Source organism: Phoca vitulina, unplaced genomic scaffold, assembly GCF_004348235.1.
Source record: "Phoca vitulina isolate PV1807 unplaced genomic scaffold, GSC_HSeal_1.0 scaffold63, whole genome shotgun sequence".
Lineage (NCBI taxonomy): Eukaryota > Metazoa > Chordata > Mammalia > Carnivora > Phocidae > Phoca > Phoca vitulina.
In genome coordinates this window covers 6,845,099-6,867,028 of record NW_022589766.1, presented here as the reverse complement: position 1 = coordinate 6,867,028, position 21,930 = coordinate 6,845,099, and the positions used below count along the sequence as shown (strand labels likewise).

The following is a 21,930-nucleotide window of genomic DNA, read 5'->3' as shown; positions in this document are numbered from 1 at the left end:
ATCCATTTTTGAATTCTGGATAAATAGAAATATACAGTATATACTCTTTTGCTCATTGACATCTATCCATTTATTGTGTTCAGCAGCCACCTGAAGTATTGCATTGTATCAAACACCATACTGCATCTACCCATTCTATTGGGTCACTTCCACTTTGGCGCTATTATAAATGCTCATGAATATTTGCATACATTTCTCTTGGGTATATATAAAACAGGAGAATTGCTGGGTCATAGGGAAGGCTCAGCTTAAGAAGCTGATATAGCCAGTTTCCCGAAGTGGTTATACCAATTTATAACCCACCAACAATGTTGCTTTACATCTTTACCAACACTGGGTATTATTAGTCTTAAATTTTAGCCGTTTCATTGGGTGAATGGTAGTATTCAATGAGATTTTAATTTGCTTTACCCTGATAACTAATGTTGAATACCTTTTCATATGCTTAATAGGCCACTTGGAAATCCTTTTTTGTGAAGTTCATTTGGACTGTCTTGTAAAAAACTGATCTGTAGAAATTCTTTATATATATCCCAAATGAATCTTCACGGTGTTTTACATCTTGTTAGAGAAATTTTTGCCTCCTCTAAAGGTATTTCCTTACGTTTCCTTCTAGATTCTTTACTGTTTTCACCCATATTATTTGATAATCCATCTTAATTTTGTGTCTGGTTTGAGGTAAAGGTCAAGTTTCATTTTTACCCACACATATATCCAACTGATTTAGCACCTTTTATTGTAAAGGCCACCTTTTCTCCACAGAATTCCAGGGGTAGTGTTGTAGAAAAATTAGGTGACCATACACAAATGGGTCTATTTCTGGAAATTCCATATAGTCCCATTAACCTGTTTATTTTTACATCAGTGCTACACTGTCTTAATTGCTGTAGCTTTTTATAAAGTCTTGGTATCTGGTAATACAAGCATTCCAACTTTGTTAAGATTGCCTTTGCTAATCTAGGTCCTTTTACATTTTCAAGTATGTTTTAAAATTGGCTTTTCTATTTTCCCACACCCCAACTTGTGAGAGTTTTAATTGGGAATGAGTATAGTCCAGGAAGAATTACCTTAACAATTTTGAGTTTTCCAATCTATAAACATGACCTCTCTCCTTTTATTTAGGTTGTCATTTGTTTCTCTCAGTAATGCTTTGTAGAGTTTATGCGGCACATTTTCATTAAATTGAGGGGGCACTGCTTTGTAAACCTGTTTTCTTATTTCATTTTCCAATTGTTTGATGTTAGTATACAAAAATATCATTGATTTTTGAATACTGACTTTGTTTCCTATTCTAACAGTCTGAAGATCCCTTTGGATTTTCCAAGTATACAATCATATCATCTGTGAAGAGAGTTTTACTTCTTTTCCAATTCTTGTATCTTTTATTTTTCACTGAATTGGTTAGGACCTCCATGACAATGTTGAAAAAACTGTGCTAATGGTCTTCCTTGTTTTGTTCCTGAACTCAGAGAAAAAAGCATTCAATATTTCAGCATTATGATAGCTATAGTTTTGTACATACTCACCTAGTTTGCTAAGAATTTTTTATCATGAAGAGTGCTAAAATTTATCAAATATATATATATCTCATCTATTGAGATAATCATATAATCCCATCTTATTCTGTTAATATGATTTATATTGAGTATTCAGCTTCCCTTGGATTCCAAGAATAAACCCCACCAAATTAGGACATTATCTTTCTTATTGTAAGATTCAATTTGCTAATAATTTGCTCATGATTTCTGTGGCTATATTTATGAGAGATATTGGCTGGTAATTTCCTTTCCTTGCTATCTGTCAGATTTGCATATTAGGGTTGTGCTGACTTCAAAAAAAAAAAGTTGGGTAGTGTTCTGTCTTTTTCTGTTTTCTGTGAGAGACTGTATAAAATTGGCCTAATTTCTTTAAATGTTTAGGTCAGCAGTGAAACCAAATGGGCATGGAATTTTCTTTTTGAGAAGTATTTCAAGTACAAATTAATTTTAACATATATAAGACTATTCAGATTTTCTATTCCTTGTATCAGTTTTGCCAAAATGAAGTTTCTCATCTAAACTATAAAATTAGCATTATTTACAAAATCTTATTGTCCTTTAAAATACATATGTATAGCTTTTCTCTGAACCACTTGAGAATAGACTGTACACATCGTGCTCACTTACCAGTATATTATTTCCTAAGAATATTCTCTTATATATAGCACAGTATAAGTTAACAGATTCAGGGAATTTAACACTGATATAAATCTTTAATGTGAAGAATATACTACAATTTTAATAATTGTCTTTTTTTTTTAAGATTTTATTTCTTTGACAGAGGGAGACACAGCGAGAGAGGGAACACAAGCAGGGGGAGTGGGAGAGGGAGAAGCAGGCTTCCCGCTGAGCAGGGAGCCCGATGCGGGGCTCAATCCCAGGACCCTGGGATCATGACCCGAGCCGAAAGCAGACACTTAAACCACTGAGCCACCCAGGCACCCCTAATAATTGTCTTAATCACGTCCTTTATAGCATTTTCTTCTGCTCTCATACAGAATTCAAGCCAGGATTATATTATTGCTTTTATCTGTTCCACTTCTTTAGTCTCCATTACTAGTCATGTCTCCTGTATCTTTTTTGATGTTGGTAATCTGTTTTCTATTTTGTACATTATTAGTATTTCTAGGGGGTTTTTCATTTTATTAATCTTTTCAACTACTTTATTTTAAAAAATTATACATTTGCTTTTTGATTTCTGTTCTTATCTTTATTATATCTTATATCTTTCCTTCTACTTTTTTGGGGGTTATAATTTGCTTATTCTTCTATTGTCCTGAAATAGAAGTTTAATGTTCAGACTCCCCCCATATATATTTAAAGCTATACATATCCCTCTAAGCATTGCTTTTTGCTGCAATTACACAAACTTGACACGTATTTCGTTATTATTCAGGTCAACATATTTTATAATTTTTACTGCTATTTCCTCGTTAAGCCAATAAGATATATAAAAATACACCGCTTATTTCTAAATATTTGAGAATTTTCCAGTTATCTGCTACTGGTTTCCAGTTTATCATTACTGAAATCAGAGAATCCGAGACCTCGTTTCTTTCAAATTTACTGAGATCTGCTTTATGATACATCATATGGCATATTTTAGTAAATGTTCCATACATATTTGAAAAGTGTATACATCCTGTAGTTGTTGGGTAAAGTGTCCCGTGTGTGTCAGTTAGGTCAAGTTTACTGTGATGTTTAAATCTTCTAGATCCTTGCTGATTTTTTTCTTCTGTTACTAAGAAAGGTGCATTAATTAATCTACATGGTTGTGGTTTTGTCTATTTTAACCTTTTGGTTTTTTCAACTTTTCCTTTTGTTTTAGATCTATATTATTAAATACTTAAAAAATTTAAGATTTGTTATATCTTCCTGTTGAATTCATCCTTTTAACATTAATCCATACCCTTCTTTACCTTTAGTGATACTTCTTGCCTTACCTACTATTTCTTACATATATAGCAATCAGGCTTCTTTTGGTTAATATGTGTATGATGTATTTTTCCCATTCTTGTACTTACTCACCTGTGCCCTTAAATTTAAAGTATGTCCCTTGTAAATAGTAGAGTTAGGTCTTCTGAGCTTTGTCTTGACTGTTTACTCCTTTCTTATTTACTGTAATTACGGACAAAGTTAAGTTCTACCATCCTGTCATTTGCTTTGTTATCACATGTTCTTCATTCCTTTATTTCTCTTTTCTTGCATTTCTTTGGAATAATCAATTATCTTTAATTATGCCATTTTCTCCTCTATTAGCTTTTTAGTAACACATTCTTTTTCTTTTGGCAGTTACTCTAGAGATAACAAATGTTATTTTTGACTGAGTTATCACTTTCTAGCTTTTTGTTCTACAGTTGTCCTATATTGCTTCCATATTTGAAACCCTACAAGCCATAATTATTATTTTAAATAGTATTAACTTATATTTACACATATTTATCCTTATTGTTGTTCATTTATTTCTGCAGTTCTGTTCTGGGATCATTTTCTTTCAACATGAACTTTAATATTTTCTAGTACCGGTCTAAATCAGTAAGTTTTCTCAGCTTTTGTGTCTTTATTTTGCCTTCACTTCTGAAGGACATGCTCACTGGATTTAGAATTCTAGGTTAGCATTCTTTCTTTTCTTTCAGCAGACTAAGAGGCTTTTCTGTTTTCTGGTATCTCTAGTTCCAGGTGATATATCAACCATCACTGTTCTCCTGAAGGTAATGACTTATTTCCTCTGGCAGCTTTTAAGATTTTCTTTTTCTTGATTTTTAGCGGTTAAGTCTATGATGGGTCTCAATATGGTCTTATTTGTATTTTTCCTACCTGGAATCCACTGAGCTTTAATCTGTTTCGGTATCTTTCTCAGTTTTGGCAAATCCTTGGTCAACATTACCTCCAGCCCCTATCTCCTTTCCTTCTGGGACTCCCATTATGTATGTTAAGCCTTTCGACTGTCTCCTGCTTTATTTCCCCTCCATATTTTTCTCAGCACTGCGTAATTTCTAAACAACTTTTTCTTCCCTCTAGCTTACTTCTCTGTTTCTAATGTGCTAGTAAGCCCAACTCTCAAATTCTCATTTTTAGTTAATGTATGGTTTTAGTTGTAAAGTTTTCAGGTCTCTGATAAAATTTTCCATCACTTATCTTGAACATATTAAATCAGTTACAGTCTCTCTGTGTTAATTTGAATATCTGAATTATCTATGGATTTGTTCCCTTTTTTCCTCTTGATTTTTGGTCAGTTAGGCCTACATTGTCCTGTAGCATTTTGCTGAATGAAATATCTGATTATGAATGAAAATTGTGTAAGTTCTAGATGACATCCTTCCTTTTAGGAAGTAGTAGGTAGTAGGCAGACTGACAGTGACTTACATTTTCTTGAGAGCTGTGGTCTACTTCAGTTTTGCTCTCAATCTTAGGGAGTGGCCATGATGGAGTACCAATGGAAAACTCAAGAGTGTAATACAGCCCCTGTAACTTAGCAGTCTTCAACTTTTGCCTCTCTGGCACTAGGGTGATGCTGGAATCTCTGCTCGGAATTTTAGCTTTCCAGGCACTGTTTTCTTCTGGGTTTCTTTGAATCTTCTCTTGCACGTGTGTCCTTAAAAGTTAGTCAATGACTTTAGGGGGACCTGACTACAGATTTTGGGTTTAGAGTCTATGTGGTTCTCTCCTCTTTTGGATTTAAGTTTCAACTGTTTTAATGGCCTCAGATGTCCACCTCTCCTCTGGTCCAGTGAAACTGCCACTTTTTGTTTGGGATCTATTCCCCTATACCTCCAGGAAAAAAGCCAGAGTGATTGGTGAGCTTACTGGTGCTTCCCTTTTCTCAAAGATCAAAACCCTCAAACATTTCCTGTGTTGGTTGCTCAAGTAATTATAGAAAAGGACATAAAATATGATTATTGGCCACACATTAGATTCAGATGATTACATATAAAGAAATTTGAAGAATACCTTGCAAAGGCCTAGACACTATAGGCCCTAACCCCGTATTTTACCAGTCCTGAATGAATGAATCACACAATTTTGGTGGGAGCATCAAAGCCTCCTCCTCCTGATAGGTAATCTTTCTGCACAATCATGTCTACATCAGGAAAGGGGAAAAACATGAAGATCTGAGGATCAAATCTGGCCCAATGCCTGGTTTTGTGAATTGTTATTTTTCTTAAATGGGGGAAAAAAAGACATAAAAATTATATAACATTTCAGTGTCCATATATAGTGTTTTACTGGAACACAACTACTCTTATTTTTTTTTTCTTCCTCCCACCCTCGTTATTATCTATGGGCACTTTCACCATACAGTGGCAGAGTACATTAGTTGCAAGGGAGACAGGGAGCACTCCCCCACTTCACACTGCTTCTTATGGTACTACAAATTGCAGAGATACAGTTATAACTCAACAGTGTCTTGAGTGTCATGCTTGTTGCTGTACTGCAACATTTTACTTTTACTACAGTACATACTCATCATGTCAAAGCAGAAAAACAGAATGCAAATGTTACACTTTTAAAGCACAGTGGAGTGTGGATTATTTTGTTACTGAATTAGATGGCTAGGCATTGTATTTATAACATTACAGCTGTGCTTAAAATATATATATTATATATATATTTTCACATTACCAGACTAAGCACTCATCACAACATTCCCATTTGACCAGAAAGCAAGTCAGAAAAATTTAAAAATTTTAAATGGAGTAGAATTTCTTCACAAAAATAAAAATGAGACTGCAACCAAAGTTAAGTTTCTAAGTGGCTCATGTTTTAGCAAGAGAGAAAAGCCATTTTACTAATGGTGAGTTAATGAGATCATGTTTGATTGGAAAAGCCAAAGAAATATGTCCCAAGACAATAAACTTGTTTAAGATTATCAACCTTTCTGTAAAAACAGTTCTTGAAGTGTTGAGGACAATGAAAGCAACATCAATAATCAGTCAAAAAAAAAAAAAACCAAATGATTTTGAGTGGTTTTCCTTGGCTCCTGGTGAGTTCACAGACATTACCAATACTCAGCTGTTGCTTATTTGGGAGCCAATACTGAATTAAGTGACTGGAGAGTTAGCCTCTATGAATTGTCTATGTGGAACTACAGGCAAAAATTCAGTCGGTTAAGTGTCTGCCTTCGGCTCAGGTCATGATCCCAGGGTCCTGGGATCGAGTCCTACATCAGGCTCCTTGCTCAGTGGAGAGCCTGCTTCTCCCTCTGTCTGCCACTCCCCTCCCCCCGGCTTGTGCTCTCTCTTGCTAACAAATAAATAAAATCTTAAAAAAAAGTTAAAAAAATATTTTCAAGAAGCTGAGAAAAGCAAAACAAAAAGTGATGGTGGCAAAAATACACATGGAACACAACAAAAAACCCAGTTGGACAATTTTATAAAGCTTATGAAATTTTAAGGTGTTTATAGTCTATGAAGCAACTGCTCAGCAGAAAGACATTTTATTTTTTATTTGTTTTTTGGGGGTCGGGAGGGGCAGAGGGCAAAGGAGAGAGAATCTAAAGCAGGCTCCTAGTCTAGCGCAGGGCTGGGATCTCATGACCCTGAGATCATTACCTCAGCCAAAATCGACTTAATTTAATGAGCCACCCAATTTAATGAGCCACCCACATGCCCCAACAGAAAGATATTTTAATCTATGATGTATTGTTGAACCCGTGGTATCACTAGTGAATGTCATTAGTGTTTATGAACTTAACCATTGTCAGTTCCATGGATATTTGTCAGAAATAAAAGCTGAGTATTTTGAATTGCCCTACCACACAGCAGTATGATGGCCAAGTAGTGATAGTTTTATTGTGATTTTTTTGAGCTCAGGGCAAATTTTTCCAAATGACAATAATCACTATCACTACTACGGGGAGTTTTATAAATTAAGATTTTGCTGCAAACCTGATAGTGTTTCCTAATGATTCAATCTAATATTGTAAGGCAAAAAATACTTAACACACGAAAGGTATACTATGGTAAGTCATTCTGATAACTAATGTTGCTTGAATCGCAAGCAAACGTCAAAGCTGCTTTATACATTCCCAGGGCTGTCAAAAGTTAAAACAAGATCTTCATTTCCTCACAGATTTGCATTGGATATATTTTCTAAGCTCAAACCACAGTTCCACAACATTCTTTAGATCTCAGTGCTAGTGCAAAATATATCAAAATCTATTTAACTGTGTAGTTGAGGAGCTTCCACCTAGCCCTCTACTGGAATTGGTTTGTGTGCAATGTGATGACATGCTAAAAGGCAAATATCAAGAAAGGAGTAATAGAATTCTATAAATGCTTTCCAAATGATGACTAAAATCATTAACTAAAATCATATGCTTGTGGATTGATACCAGTATTTGGCAGTACCGATCTGTGTTAAAAGATACCTTCCAAGATGAAATACAGAAGATCTCATTACAGATCAGCATTAACAGATGAACACTTGCAATCGAACCTCAATTAAACAAAATGTTATCTTCTCCCAAAAGAAATCCCCTCCTCCTATCATTAAACAAATTGTACTCACTTGTTATATTTCAAATTTCATATTCACGTAAAAACTTTTTCAATGCAGGTTTGTCTTTTAAGTTACAAATGGTATGTGAAATACAGGTTTTTACGCGTATTTTGTGTATACTAAATTTTGTTTCAATAACCATCTGCTATTTTCTCCAGCAAGTTCTTACTAATAACTGCCTTCTCTAAAGTAGAAAGGATGCCAAGAAAAAAGCAACCCCACTATCTATCATGTATGCCCCATGAAATCTTAGTAATCTTCATGAACCTTTAATATTTTAATTCACACTCTATCGTGCCCCCCAATTCATTCAAGTTTACATATAAATAGCAAAGTTAACTTAAATCCAGACTTCCTAAGTTTCCTAATTTTTTTTCCTGTAGAATGAAATGGCAATTTCTCCATATTTAGCACATAAGTCTCCCTTTAAGCCACAAAAAAAAGGAAAGGTAAAATTTTTACAAGTGGCTAAAATGTGGAATTTGGGTTTTAAGTGAATGAATTAGGCAGCTGTCATAATTTCAATTTATCTTAAGTCTGCTGATAGGAATAATTAATGTGGCCTTCAGGAGCTCTGTGCAATACCTCAAACCGTAATACTGTGTATATACATGAACATATTTTTCTGAGAAGGCCTATGGCTTTCATGAATTCTCAATGGGGCCTGTGAATAACTGTAAGTTAAAAAGGGATTCCAGATACACTGGTAAACAAATAATGAGAAAAGAGGAAAGAAGAAAAGTAACAGATACAGGTGAGAGCCAGATGTTTCAGGAACAGAGGAAGCGTGCCCTAGCTCTATGGGACCAAAGTGTGATCCCCTTTCCACTATGTTGACATCTGCACGGTACAAAAGCAATGGTGGGCAAAACTGCTAGCACCTTAGCACAAACCAAAGCAGTGGCACGGAACTGTACTGGTAGTCACTGACGGCGTTCGCTGCCGTGCACTTACAGAGAAACACAAAAAAGTCCAGTTTCACTTAAGAATGCCCTTGAGTAGTAAAAACAATCAATTTTATTAAATCTCCACCACTGAGTATGTCTTTTTAATATTTTGTATAATGAAATGGGAAGTATCCATGAAGCATTTCTGCTGCATACCGAAGTGCAATGGCTGTCTTCAAGAAAAGCACTCATGTGACTGTTTTAAACAGTTTCAAGCCGATCTAGCCACACTTTTCACAGAACATCTTTTTTATTGTAAAGCACAACTGACAAACTATTTACACTTAGGTATTTAACAGATACTCTTGAAAATGAACAAAGTGAGTCTGTCATTTCAAGGAAAACAAGTGACAGCATTTGTGCTAATGATAAAACCCAAGCTTTCAAGTGAAAATTAAAATTCTGGAAACCTTGTATTTAACACCATGAATTTGACAGGTTCTGATATCTTGTTGTAGAATTAACAAATATGATTTTTTAATATTGTGTAAGACGTGTCAACATTTGAACATCGGCATGACTTGGTTTAGCTGATGTTTTCCAAATGACCAGTGCATGTTACAGAGAATGTGTAAGATACATTTAAAGTGCAAGATCAATGGATTTTCATGTAAAGTAACAAAAAAAACCTCACTGATATTTCAGCTTCCACATTACAACTAAGTTTAAGAAATTACTTGTTGATTTCTGATATAACATTAAAGAATATCCACAATGATCTAAAAAGACTATTAAAATACTCCTTCATTTTCCAGTTACGTATCTGTATGATTAACTTCTATAAAACCAGACGTTAGATTTACTTATCACTATTTTTGTTGTTTTACAAAGCATTATTTATGCTAACATGTAATGGGTTCTCTTCAAATGAATTAAAAATAGATATTTTAAAATTGTTTTATTTTTAATACAGTACTAATAACTCACATAAACAAAAGCTCTTGTCCTCCATTCTTATTTTATTTATTTATTTAAGATTTTATTTATTTACTGACAGAGAGACACAGCGAGAGAGGGAACACAAGCAGGGGGGAGAGGGAGAAGCAGGCTTCCTGCGGAGCAGGGAGCCCGATATGGGGCTCGATCCCAGGACCCTGGGATCATGACCTGAGCTGAAAGCAGACGCTTAACCGACTGAGCCACCCAGGCACCCCATTCTTTTTAGTAGTATAAAGTGGTCCCAGGACTCAAAAAGTTTGAAACCCACTGCTCTAGTCCCTAGCCAAAAGAAGGCATACAACAAATCTCCTTAAATTACCTTTCACCATGTTCTGCCTAGAAATATCTCTGTCCCTCAACACCAACACTAGTATGCCAAACCAGATTACAAACTCTGGATGATGGAAATAGGAAAGAAATGTTTTGTTTTTTTTTTTTTAGTTTTAGATATAGTGTTCCATGATTCATTGTTTGTGCAGGAAAGAAATGTTTTACACATACATACACATATATGAGGAAAGTGGTTGTATGCAATTAACACAATGTAGAGGTCCCAATATATGTTAGATCCTCACAAGGAATGGCCTTCTCAAAAATTACTATGGGGAGTGTTCAGGGCTCAGCAGCATAAAAAGTCCTCTATTTTCTCAGTTCAGGTTTATACTAAACAGTAACAGCAGCTAACATTTTCTTTTCTTATGTATCAAGAATTGTTCAAAGTGTTTTATCTGTTGCATCTCTACAGATACATTATGAAGTAGATACTTAGTACCATCCCCAATATGCAGAAGAAACTAGGCCAGGGCTGAAATTAAAATACATGCAGAACCTGTACCCTAAACCAGTATAAATACGGCCTCCCACTTTATCAATACTGATGTATCTTGAGCAAATACGTAACAGTAAACATCTGATTATCATTCAGGATTAGCTACTGCAGTTAAGGCTTATATTCATAAAATACATTCCTTACTGTCACTATATAATTTAGATCTTCCTCACTCAGAAGCCTAGTCATTTTCTCTGATTACTTTGGCTCAATTATTTGATAAATATTCAAATAACATAGTTGAAACCTGCTAATACCTATTAAGTTTCCTTCTCAATTTACTAACTGAAATAAAAGTCATTATAACCGTGAAATATAGCATTAAAGAAAGTTATATAATAGATGTCCTTAAACTTATTTTATTATGAAAATTAACTTTTGATTTTTCTCAATCTTGAAAATAGGAGGTAAAACTAGGGGAAAAGTTAAAGTGGTGTTAGACAAATACTCAAAGCAAGAAAATGCTTTGGTCAACCTCTGATTGACTAGAAGGGAACTTCGGGATATTCTGATGAACATTCTGGGGATGAAATTCCTTTACAGTGAGGGGCGCCTGGGTGGCTCAGTTGGTTAAGTGTCTGCCTTCGGCTCAGGTCATGATTCCCAGGGTCCTGGGATCGAGCCCCGCATCGGGCTCTGCATTCAGCGGAGAGCCTGCTTCTGCCTGCTGCTTTGTCTACTTGTGCTCTCTGTCTCTCTGTCAAATAAATAAATAAAATCTTGAAAAAAAAAAAAAAGAAATTCCTTTACAGTGAAATAAACTGTGTCAAAACCTCTAAATTACACAGTGTTGGCACATACCAGGATCCAAAGGCAATGTTGCCACTATTACATAAAGACCTCTTACTTGTCCTTGCACAGATGCAGGTAAATGTGGGAAGGCAGAAAGAGCCCTGAGGCCAGGGATTTTCAGGAAACATATATATACCCTCATAAATCACTCTGCTACACATGTGAATAGAAGCAGAATAAAGGACAACTGCCACTGTCCTTTTACTAATTTTTCTACTGCATTACAAAAGTACCCACCTAGACCAGGGACTGAATTCCTCCATTACTGGGAAAAGACTGGCTACTGGTTAGTTATACTTGCTTAACTTCAGAATGAGTTTCTGCATTTTTAGTCTTCTACCTCTAATTGAAGAATAAAGACTATTTCCACTAAAGCATTTTTAATTTTATCTAACAGATGGAAAGTCTCTGTCGTATGGTGTATTTCAGAGAATGAGGTGTAAAAAAAAATTGCATTCCACCTACTAATAACCAAGACTTCAAAGGTAATCCAATTCAATCCTGGAGAAAGGTAGAGGTTGTACAAGAAAAGAGATGTGACTCTGATCACTTTCTACTTCCTATATTCACTGATCCTCTATTTTTCCAGGAAAAATAAGCCTTGAAATGGCTATTTACAGCTGCTAGAAGGGCAGTGACTGCTGTGTGAGGGTATAAATTTGTATCCACTCAAAATTAAATTCTAGAAAATTCAACTGGGAATTCCCATCACCCACACCACACGACTGTTAAACCTACTGCATTTACAGACCATTTCTTCTCTTTGCATCCCTATATCCCAAGACTTCCAGGATAACCTTTGTTTCAGAAATACTTAATGATTTCAGTTATTATTTCTAGATATCTCGACATATATACCAATATTATTTTACCTCTGGTAAAACTGAGAACACATGCCCCCGGAATGAACACCGTTAAATAGTAAACATGGTAAATAAGATAATAGAGGGAAAACAGCCTACTAGATACAATTTGCAATCTTCCCCATTAATCCTAAATCTTAATATATAACCCTGTCTCTGGATTCAGATGTAAACAGATTTCTAAATCCCAATGAATTCTAATCTTGGATTTAAATATTTACCAAAAAAGCTCCAGCTCTGCATTCATATAACAAAACAGAAACACTTCTGGACTGCTTCAAACTTTTCTCTCACTTACTGGAATGAATTAACAGGAAAACAAACCTAATTTCTGAGTCAGTTAAAAAATGTACCACCTTTATATATCCTCTACCTTCTCCTCCAGGAAGAGGCAAGAGAAGAGAGAAAGCATCCCTCAGATGATCTTCCCTACTCCTCAACCTGCTCTTTTCTAACAGACCTGGCCTTGGATCTATACACAACACCTTCCCTGTGGAAGCTGAGGTTGCCAGGAGCAGCTAGACTAGCACTTCCTTTAAACTGCCTCAACTTTAGACTTCTGGTCATAATTAAACAGTTTAAATTGGGGGGGAAAAGGCTTTGAACAGTCTGGCAGTTCCTCAAAAGGTAAACATATAGACTTACTGTATGACCCAACAATTCCATTCCTAGCTGTATACCCAGAGAAGTGCCCACACAAAAACTTGTACATGAATCGGTTTATAGCGGTATTATTCACAATAGTCAAAAAGGGGAAACAACTCTAATATCCACCAAGTGATGAATAAATAAAATGTGGTATATTCATACAGTGGAATATCATTCATCCACAAAAGGAATGAAATACTGAGACATGACACAATATGGATGAATTTTTAAAACATCAGAAGAAGCCAATCACAAGAGACCACATATTACATGTTTTCATTTATACGAAATGTCTAGAACAGGCAGAATCCATAGAGACACAGAAACAATAGTGGTTGCCTAGTGCTGGGAGAGGGCTGAAAGAAAAAAGGAGTGTTGGCTAATGGCAACAGGATTGTTTGAGGGTGGTGGTGGTGAAAATGTTCTAAAATTGATTGTGGTGATGGCCGCACAACTGTGAATATACTAAAAACCATTTAATTATACACTTCAAATAGGTGAATTACACATATCTCAATAAAACTTTTATTTAAAGAGAGCTTTAATGTGGTTTTATTAATCTATTTCATTTTTCAAATCCATTCCTTTTTTAACCTTCAAAAGGACGTATAAGAAAGCTTCCTATTTGCTTAGTCTGTCTCAGCCTAACTGAATTTTTAGAGTACATGATCCACAAGAAAGGAAATGATCACAGTTCCACAAATTCAGACATAATACACACACAGTATATATACACATATAATATACATAATAAAATACACAATACATATAATAGGCATGTGTTAATTATCAACTGGTAAAGCTGAGTTTTTAAACACCTGGATCAAGTCTGGTTGGGAACAGAGCTAGTGGGAAGCAGTTTCTCATCCTATCCTCTTCCCAAACACATCAATCTTCATTCCATTTCACCTCCTCCCAAAATAAACACATTTATAATTTGAATAAAGTTTGCAAGGTGATTATGCTGTACTCCCACTGCCATCCTAACTCCTTTTGGAACTAGTGATCAAAGTAAAAAGCTTTCACTGGGTTTTCCAGAACACCCATAGGAACTAGATTTAATTTATACAATCAGTCAAGAGCACTATTATAAGCCACAAGAATGTGGTAACAGGGTCACTACAGGGGATAGCATGGCAGGCGTCTTTGGCTTTTAGTTCCAAGTAAAACTTAACCCAATATACTGGAGGAATATGCATTATTCACACAATAAATCAGTATAGTGTTTTGCATTAAATAACAAATTTTTTTAAATGTTCTAAAGGCACTTTGAAATTATCATCAACCACATGCCCACTCAAAAAAGAAAAAACACAAAGCAACTCATAAAATACAGTTACTAAAAGTGTTACAGCTGATTGGCAATTTGATATAATAAAAAAAAAGTCAAGAGCATGTTTTGGAATTACAATTAACATTTTAAAATGAGATGAAGTCCTGCTGATGTTTTCCCCTAATGTGGAGACATTCTGACCAAATTTTAACTTTTATGTTCATTTAATACTTTAAAAAAAAATCTAACTGTAGCTATTCTGCTAGGCAGCTTTTACAAAATACCATCATTTGAATCTGAGTTAAATTTAATGAGCAAGTAACATCACTGAAAACCAAGGCAGACAAAACAATTTTTATTTGAAGACTAAAAATAATTACTTTTTAGAAAATCCAAGTCTGTTCTGGATGTCTTTGAATAGGTCTAGATTTTGGAAGGGGAAAAGAAAAGGAGCCTGCAGATCCAAGGAGGTGCTGTCAAACTAAATATACTTCTGGGATTAAGAAGCAAGTAATGAAACTCTACTGATGGGAGTGTGTTGAATATATGAACCAAGAGGAGGCTGGAAAAGCCCAGAAATCACTTTAGACTGGCAGCTCCTTTTGTTTTCTTTTTGGATTCCTGGTGACTAGCATAAAGCAGGTCAATAAATGCTTGCTAATCTAAAAGGGGAAAATGTCTAAACTAGGTTTCTTACCAAAAAAAAAAAAAAAAAAAAAGGGTGGGAGGAGAAACATTATCCAAAGCCAGAACCAAACATTTAATCTGAATTCACAAAACTAATAGAATCACTCAGCCTATCTTTCTCCCTCCATACCTTCCTTCCAATAAACTTAACAAGCCACTAGTGAAGTTTCTGTCATTAAAAAAAAAGTACATCTAACTTAAAAAATTCAAGATCAAACATTTAAAAACACATAAATCTACTGTTTTATGCCTATAAAGTATTCATATATGTTAATTGTATGAAAAATAGAAGGGAAGAAGTTGAGATACAAACATCAGGTTTTTAAAATAGTTAAATTTACAAACCAAGCCTGGATTTCCCCCAAAAGTTAATGAGACATTAAAATTCTTAAGTAGTTTTATTTCCCTCTTGAAACAATGCACAATTACAAAATACAGTATTTTTTCAAAGTAAATATCTCATAGACCCAGCAAGATGTTCACATCTGTTAAAGTCTACCAAGTCTTAAGCAGTGAACACTGACTACAGGCACCAGGGGGCCTCCCAGGAATAACTTGATATTAGTAAAGGAAAAGGTAAGTAAGAGTTTCTGGTAAAACTTTGCTTCTTATTCAGTCTTAAGACTGCTGGGAGGCTTTCACATCTGGAGCAAATAAACTGTAGTTTGTTACACAACGGGGACACACAGAACTGATGAGATACCGACACATCGGCTGAAAAAAGGAACTAGCCCGCCACCCCCCCAATACAATCTTCTTTGATTATTTCCCAAATATAAGTATATACTGCGCTTCATTGTTGTAAACAGTTACCTTCAGGTAATCTGAAAGCAAATAATAAGTTAGTGCATATGCACTCCGACGTTTCCAACAGAGAAGACTAAATTTTCTTAAGGGCTTATTTTCTCTTCTACACATTCACAAAGCAGTTAGTGGTGACGCAAATTTTAGGGTAAAGGGATTCACTGGCCGAAGACTACGATTAACTTTGAGTATTATCCTGGCCTCTCTCTCTCTTCCCTTTCCCTCAATCCCCCAACCCAACCTAAAACTGTTCAATAAAAACAGAAGGACTCGGAAACTTCAAAAGCCGCAAAGACTTGTAAATGCCTTTTAAACACAAGAGAGGCTTCACAACAGACCTTATTCTAAGTTTGTGCAGAAATTAAATCCTTCTCAAACCTGTTAAACTCTAACCCGAAAGCTAATCCCGTCAGCAAACGCGTCTACATATTTCTTTCTTGAGTGCATCTTCAGGTCGATCAAAGACCTCTGTTTTACTCTTTTTTTACCCAAATTTATTTCCAATAAATTGGAGGTTCTTAACTCCCGCTAATGTTAACCTCTCCTTAAACAGAGTTCGTCCCATAGCATCATGTAAAAATGCAGAAGAGATCCAACAACTGTCTCAACGGGAAGGTTTTTATAAAATTCACTCCCGGAACAAGAATCGGAGGCAGCCAAGGGCAATGCACAAAGAGAACAGAGAAGAAATACACGTTCCACGGACATACAATGCACAGAAGCTCGCATCCTCGCACCCTCCTTGGGAAGGGTCACCCAGCACCCTTGGGCTCCTCGCAGCCCCCGGCCGGCGCGACGCCGTGACGGTCCCCGAGGGTCCGCGGGGACCCTGCCCGCCGAGGACGGCCCCTCTCGCATTGCCTCCCACCGACCGTGTTCCCGGAGGCCGCTCCCCCCGGCCAAGCAGCCTCTTCGCTCCCTCCTCCGCGGCCGCCGCGGGGCGGGAACGGGGGTCCCCTCGGGTTTCGGCGGCGGAGGGGGAAGAAGGGCTGAAGGGGGCGCCCCCTCCCCGCGGCCGGCCGGGCCCCGCACTCACCCTCCAGCAGTCGGGTGATGAGACTGTCCACGTTCAGCTCCCCGTCCGCCATCTTGTCGGCACCAGACGCTCCTTCCCGGCAGCGGGAACAAGGGCTTCACGGCGGCGGAGGCTGCGGCGACCGCTCGGCGCTCCCTCACCTACAAGTCACGCGGCGTTTCGACCCCGGTTCCAACTCCCCCTTTTCCCCGGGCCCTCCCCCCACCCCCTCCCCACCAAGTAGTGGAGCGCGCGTACACTCGGAGGCACACACGATAAATAAATAAATAAACAAGTGGGGCCCCCACGAACCGGGCCGCGTCAGACCCAGCCGCCACCTCCTCCTCCTCGGCACCGCCCAACTCCGCAAAGCTCACCAGCGCCGCCGACGGCCCCACCCGCAGCGCCACTCACTGCACACCGCCCTTCCCCGCCACCGCGCCACGCAGCCCTCCGCGCAGGCGCACGGCGCTCGCCTCCGCGGCCCACCCCCCCCGCCACGGCCCTGGCCTTCCGCGCAATCGCACTGGGCTCGGTTCTCCCGCCGCTGCCGCCGTCGCTGCCTTCGCGCAGGTGCGTCGCCCTCCCTCGCCACTTCCACTGCGCCGAATCGCCGCGGCGGCGCAGGCGCCCCGAGGCTGGCGGGGTTCGCTGGGCTGGGGAAATTCCCATTAGGCGGAGCGCGCGTGGGCAGCGCTGACCTTCCAGCTACCCAGCTGCCCGGGTCGGGGCTCTCTGCCGGCAGCGTTGTTGGGCACTTCCCGCCTCGTTTTTCTTTTCTTGGCTTCCTTCCCTAGTTTTGCAAGCAATTCTTCATGTTTCCGTTAACCGGGAAACGTGGACTACATTACCTATGTTGGAAACCCAAGTTTACGTGTTTGGGAAGCCAGAAGGGGTTACTATGCTGGAAAAGTTTGACATTGCAAATAAGGGTTTTATACCCTATTGTTCCACAAGGCTAGTTGCCCAAGTGTCTGGATGAAATACGTTAAAGTGGGCTCTGGAACGGTCAGCAATAATATTTTACGTGGGTACTGCTGTATCCTGCTTCCACACATCTTACATCTCCGTCCACTCTGTGCATACTATTTTCCCCCAGTGCTTTTTTGTTCATACCTCCATTATATTGCTTAATCATCCTGCCTTGTAATTGTTTATGCGTTTATCTCCTACACTGGACTGTAAGCTTCTACAAGGTAGACCCACCAATTATCTGGCACATGGAAGAGGAGGACAAAGAAACATGGAGGTTCAGAAAGGTTGGTTGCCCAGCTGTTCTTTCCACCACATAATTCTGCCTCTAGAAAGGCAGGAGGAAGAGTAGCCACGCGAACGATCTAGGGAAGTCAGAGTTTTTGGCCTGTTCTAAGAAGGTGGTCAGATCAAAGGTCTTTACTCATTTCTCAGGTATTTGTCCAGAAACTCCGACAAGGTGCGTTCCCAAGCTCAAGGCAGTGCTTTTCCCACTCACACGTCACGAATACTAGGTAACATTGAGATTCTTGTATATGTTCTGGCACTGTTTTAAATGTTCTACATTATCCTATTTAATCCTTAAACCAGCCCTATGAGGTAAGTACCATTCTCTCTACTTTGTAGACGTGATTAATTGAGGTACAGAATGATTAGATACGTAGCCCCAAATTACACAAGTAAGAAACAGATCTGGGATTCAAACCCAGGCATCTAGTGCCAGAGTTTGCACTCTTAACAATTGTGATATACTCCCTCTCAGTATATGTAAACTGAGATGCTTAAATATGCATGTGCTGTCTCACAAACTTGGAAAGTAGAAACCATAGGGTTTTTTTGTTCGTTTTTGTTTTTTGTTTGGTTTTTTTGTTTGTTTGTTTGTTTGTTTGGAGGGCCAGGGAGGAAGCATTGTCCAATCAAGTGCTTTGTAATGGTCCAGATGACTTACAGAGCTAGGGTTTCCTTTTTTTTTTTTTTTTTAAGATTTTATTTATTTATTTCACAGAGAGAGAGACAGCGAGAAAGGGAACACAAGGGGGGGTGGGGGGGGGGGAGAGGGAAAAGCAGGCTTCCCGCAGAGCAGAGAGCCCGATGCGGGGCTCGATCCCAGGACTCTGGGACCATGACCCCAGCCGAAGGCAGACGCCCAACGACTGAGCCACCCAGGTGCCCCCAGAGTTAGGATTTCCTAATGCCTTTTTTTTTCTTCTAACTTTTTCTCCATTTGGGATTTAGCTTGTACATTGATGGTGAGCATAGAACAGGTGACAACTATAATGGTGATCCTGTCTGGAGTAGTTTTCACAGACTCTTATTGCCAGTTCATTTGGGGGCTTTTGGGGGTGAAGAAATGGTTCATCACATTCTTGTTCTATTAAAGAACATTTTTTTATTCCCTGTTTTATTCCAAAAGAAGGGATTTAGGGTAGCTTATGAAAATACATGCAGTAGAATAAATTAAAAATAAGTACAGAGAAAAATAGGACAAAAGAAAACAAAGTAGGAAAGATAAAATAAAGCCAGCAGTTTTGTATGCAAAGTGCATGGCGTAAGGTACTGTTGGTTTGCTAGGAATGGGCCACAGATATAATTCTAAGCTTTTTAGCAACCAGAGAAAAGATCAGTTGCAAGTGGAGTAAGTATTCTAGCTGAGCTGGAACTGGGACTTGAATACACCAGCTGTGGAGTTGGATGCCACTTTCCCAGATCTCTTCCATGAACCTCTTAAAGAGTAACAGGATGCTTGGGAACAATTAAATAAGTGATTGCTTATCTTCCAATTTTCACAGAGCCCATGGACCCCATGAAAAAGAACTTTGAACCCTGTCCACAATTAGGGTTTAAATACACACAGACAGATTTAATGGACAAGGGCACCCAAAGGAAACTGTATTGCACAAGGAGAAAGTAAGCATCTGAAGAGAAATCACCACAAGTGGGGCAAAGAGAGGCCAGTCTCAGCAGAGCTGTGGGAGTGAGAGGGATTGAAGAGTGGTCCTGAGTACTGCCTGCAGACATCCGCTTCTCCAGGTTTTCTAGTGCTTTGGAATCCTGGGAAGGAAAGGGCGAGTATAAAAATGAAAGAGCTATATCCCTAGAGGCCCAGCCAAATTTTCTGTGGGATCTCCTTCCAAAAGAATTATATAAGAATTCAGATTCAGAATTCCTCGGATTTTGAAGTTTAACTGGTGCATATACTATATATTGCTTAACACCCCAGCAGCTTCTGGGGCAGCTCACTATAATCTGAAACATTATTTTTTTTAAAGAAAATCATATGAATATTCACATCATATAAGATAAATAAAACTACATTATGTCTCATATCAGTCTAGGTCAGATTTGCCATTAAAGTAGCTCCCCCCCTCCGAATAAAATGTATTTAATGAAGGAAATTTGGAAGACAAAGATAAAATATAAAAATCACCTATAATTTCACAAGCTATAGATAACCACTTCCCTGTCTTATACTTGAATATAATCCTATTTTATAAAATTGGAAAAATAAAATAAAATTGGGATCATGCCTCACTTCCATTTTATCCTACTTTGTTAAATGAGGTTTGGTCCCACATTTATGTGGAACTCAGTTTTCAAAGTTTATTTGGATTTTTTTTCCTACCCTGTTTGCATTTTCTTTTTTTAAACATAGATTTTTTAAAATTATTACTAACATATAATGTATTATTTGTTTCAGGGGTACAGGTCTGTGATTCATCAGTCTTACACAATACACAGCGCTCACCGCAACATATACCCTCCCCAATGTCCATCACCCAGCCATCCCATCCCTCTCACCCCCTTCCACTCCAGCAACCCTCAGTTTGTTTCCTGAGATTAAAAGTCTTTTATGGTTTGTCTCCCTCTCTGGTTTTGTCTTGTTTCATTGTTTCTTCTCTTCCCCTGTGATCCTCTGCCTTGTTTCTCAAATTCCACATATCAGTGAGATCATATGATAATTGTCATTCTCTGATTGACTTATTTAGTTTATTTGGATTTTAAAATGTGGATAAGAGTGGCTTCTAGGTGGTTGGTTAAGCGTCTGACTCTTGATTTCGGCTCAGGTCATGATCTTGGGGTCATGGGATAGAGCCCCAAGTAGGACTCTGCGTTCAGTGGGGAGTCTGCTTGAGATTCTTTGTCTCTCTCTCCCTCTGCCCCTCCCTCCATTTGCTCGCTCTCTCTCTTTCAAATAAATAAATCTTTAAAAAATGTGAAGAAGAGATTGAAGACAGAGGAAGAGGTAAGAGGTGGAGATCTGGAGGCTGGAGGAGACAATGCTACAGGCAGTAGCCACAGAGGCTGTTGGAGCCACCATGAGGTTCAAGGGGAGGTGGGTACCAAGTAGAGAGAAACCCCACTTGGCAGATACTGACACTAAGGAGATTCTTGGCCTGAATATGAGCAGTATCCTGTTGGCAGAATGGAGATCATCAGTTAGGGAATTCAGCAACGTGGAAGCAGAGACATGAGAAGGCTGCCAATGGTGTAGCAGACATTGGTTGGACCAGGCACTGTGGTGGGCAGCAGCCCTGTAGAGCACCCACACCTGGAAATCAGAAGACTTGAGAGCACGGGACTGACAGTTGGTGGTTCTGATTGCCTGTAGGAAACTGCCTCTCAGTCTTTTTGAACATGTGGCAAGACTCAGGAAAGGGATCACAGTAAGGTCCTGCTCCTTGTTAGATCAGGATTGTTAATCTCACAGACCAAAGGGCAAACTGTGAGCTGGGACTCCCAACCTAGTGGGGCTTTAGATAGCGGTATGCTGGAGCCTGCTTACACTGGCTCATGAGAGTCAATTGTTAAACTTCCAGGAATTCTGCAAGCCAGTTGTTAAACAGAGCCATTATTTAAAAATTAAATTATATGGACTTACAAATAAATTATACTAAAAACAAAGGTAACGATTACTCAAAACTCATAATGTCCTATTTTGCTACATTTTACTATTATGTATAGTCTAGTGGTTGTTTGAATTTATTGTATCTGTATGGGGGAAATACTAAACAGTGATATGCTACTGTGTATCTCTTTTCCAACTCCATGTTCAGTGACATCACATTGGCCATGGTAGGAATATTTACACCAAGGAAATTAGCAAATGCTGTGAATCTATAA

General features: G+C 38.2%; 1 protein-coding gene across 2 annotated transcripts in view; it reads right to left on the bottom strand.

The window, feature by feature from the left end:
- The window catches only part of PPP1CB (protein phosphatase 1 catalytic subunit beta), a 40,772-nt gene extending 23,471 nt beyond the window's left edge, over positions 1 to 17,301 (bottom strand). Inside the window, exons 1-2 of one of the 2 annotated variants that reach the window (XM_032391487.1) lie at positions 17,214 to 17,301; positions 16,858 to 16,997 (exon numbers count right to left, since the gene is read on the bottom strand). In XM_032391487.1, coding sequence (XP_032247378.1) covers positions 16,858 to 16,909 — 52 coding nt within the window. In that variant the 5' untranslated portion in view covers positions 16,910 to 16,997; positions 17,214 to 17,301. Of the gene's footprint in view, positions 1 to 16,857; positions 16,998 to 17,148 lie in introns of both variants that reach the window. The other variant, XM_032391488.1, reaches the window with a different exon arrangement.
- Between the last annotated feature and the right edge of the window lie 4,629 nt (positions 17,302 to 21,930).